The 1,000-nt window shown below is 60.3% G+C and overlaps 1 protein-coding gene across 1 annotated transcript; it reads right to left on the bottom strand.

Annotated features, from left to right (window-relative positions):
• Window positions 1–136: 136 nt before the first annotated feature.
• Window positions 137–606, bottom strand: Tsp_15124 (conserved hypothetical protein). The gene is made up of 2 exons (XM_003367614.1): window positions 517–606; window positions 137–487 (listed from the first exon to the last, which is right to left on the bottom strand). Exons 1-2 carry the CDS (start codon window positions 604–606, stop codon window positions 137–139), a joined length of 441 nt encoding a protein of 146 aa, XP_003367662.1.
• Window positions 607–1,000: the final 394 nt, after the last annotated feature.

Genomic DNA, 1,000 nt, shown 5'->3' with positions numbered 1-1,000 from the left:
TTTTTTGAATTCGCTTCAGTGGCAGGCGATCTGCTCGCAGTCGAATGAGAGAAGCGAAATCCACCTGCAGCGAAGTCGGAACAACGGACGCCCCCGTCGAAACCGTCGCGTCCTGAACAGAGATATGGGGATCGCATCAGATCAACTGCGGCGGCGTTAGCAGTGGTCGCCGCCAAGGGCTGCCCGTTCTGTGGTGGGGAGCATAAGGCGGAAGAGTGTGAGAAGTTCCTGAAGGCGGACCTGTCCGGGAGGAGAGACATGGCGCGAACCAAGGAAGTCTGCTTTCGGTGTCTGGAGACCGGGCATATGGCGAAAGGATGCCGAGGAGGTCGACCCTGTGGAGTGGACGGATGTCGCCAGGCGCATCATCGGCTCCTTCATCCGCCCTCGACGAGGGAATCGACAGGGTCTTCAGAGTCTGACCGCACCCACCAGGGTCTTTTGGTCGTGCGAAGCACCTCCGGGAAAGGACTCCAGACCGCCCGTGCTTACGCTTATGGGCCAAACGGAAACCACGTGGTGGTGAATTGCCTGCTGGACACCGGGGCCGCAATCTCCTTCATCCGGAAGGACGTGGCGAAAGCTCTCGGACTCACTGGGCCCCATGAACGTTGTCGCCTCACAACTCTCGGAGGTCGTGTAGGGCCGGAGCGCCGATGGCGTAGAGTGGAATTTCGGCTTGGAGCGGTTGGAAGCTCAGGCCGACCGGACGCAAGCACCATGGTGAAGGCGCTTGCAATTCCTCGGGTCTACGGTAAATCAGGGCCGGCGGAGTCCCCGGACGGGACACCGGCAAGGACCGTACCCGAGGGTGGACAGCGGCAAGGAACGCCGCTCCTGGTCCGATGTATTGGTCGGTCATCGACTACTATTACGAGCTCGTGACCGGTCGCATTTCTAAAGCGACAGGTGCCTCATATGGCCGTGGAGACCCGCCTTCGGGTTGAATCACGTGCGGTATACCCCCCCCGAACATGATCCATTCGATGCCCTAGTCATG

Source organism: Trichinella spiralis (genome assembly GCF_000181795.1).
Source record: "Trichinella spiralis strain ISS 195 chromosome Unknown Scfld3973, whole genome shotgun sequence".
NCBI lineage: Eukaryota > Metazoa > Nematoda > Enoplea > Trichinellida > Trichinellidae > Trichinella > Trichinella spiralis.
The sequence above is the reverse complement of the archived record's forward strand: the minus strand, read 5'-3'. Positions and strand labels throughout refer to the sequence as shown.

Coding starts and splice junctions, on each gene's coding strand:
- Tsp_15124 (XM_003367614.1), bottom strand. CDS start 606: ATGGGGCCCAGTGAGTCCGAGAGCTTTCGCCACGTCCTTCCGGATGAA. Junction 488..516: donor AGCAGGCAATTCACCACCAC/GTGGTTTCCGTT, acceptor CATAAGCGTAAG/CACGGGCGGTCTGGAGTCCT.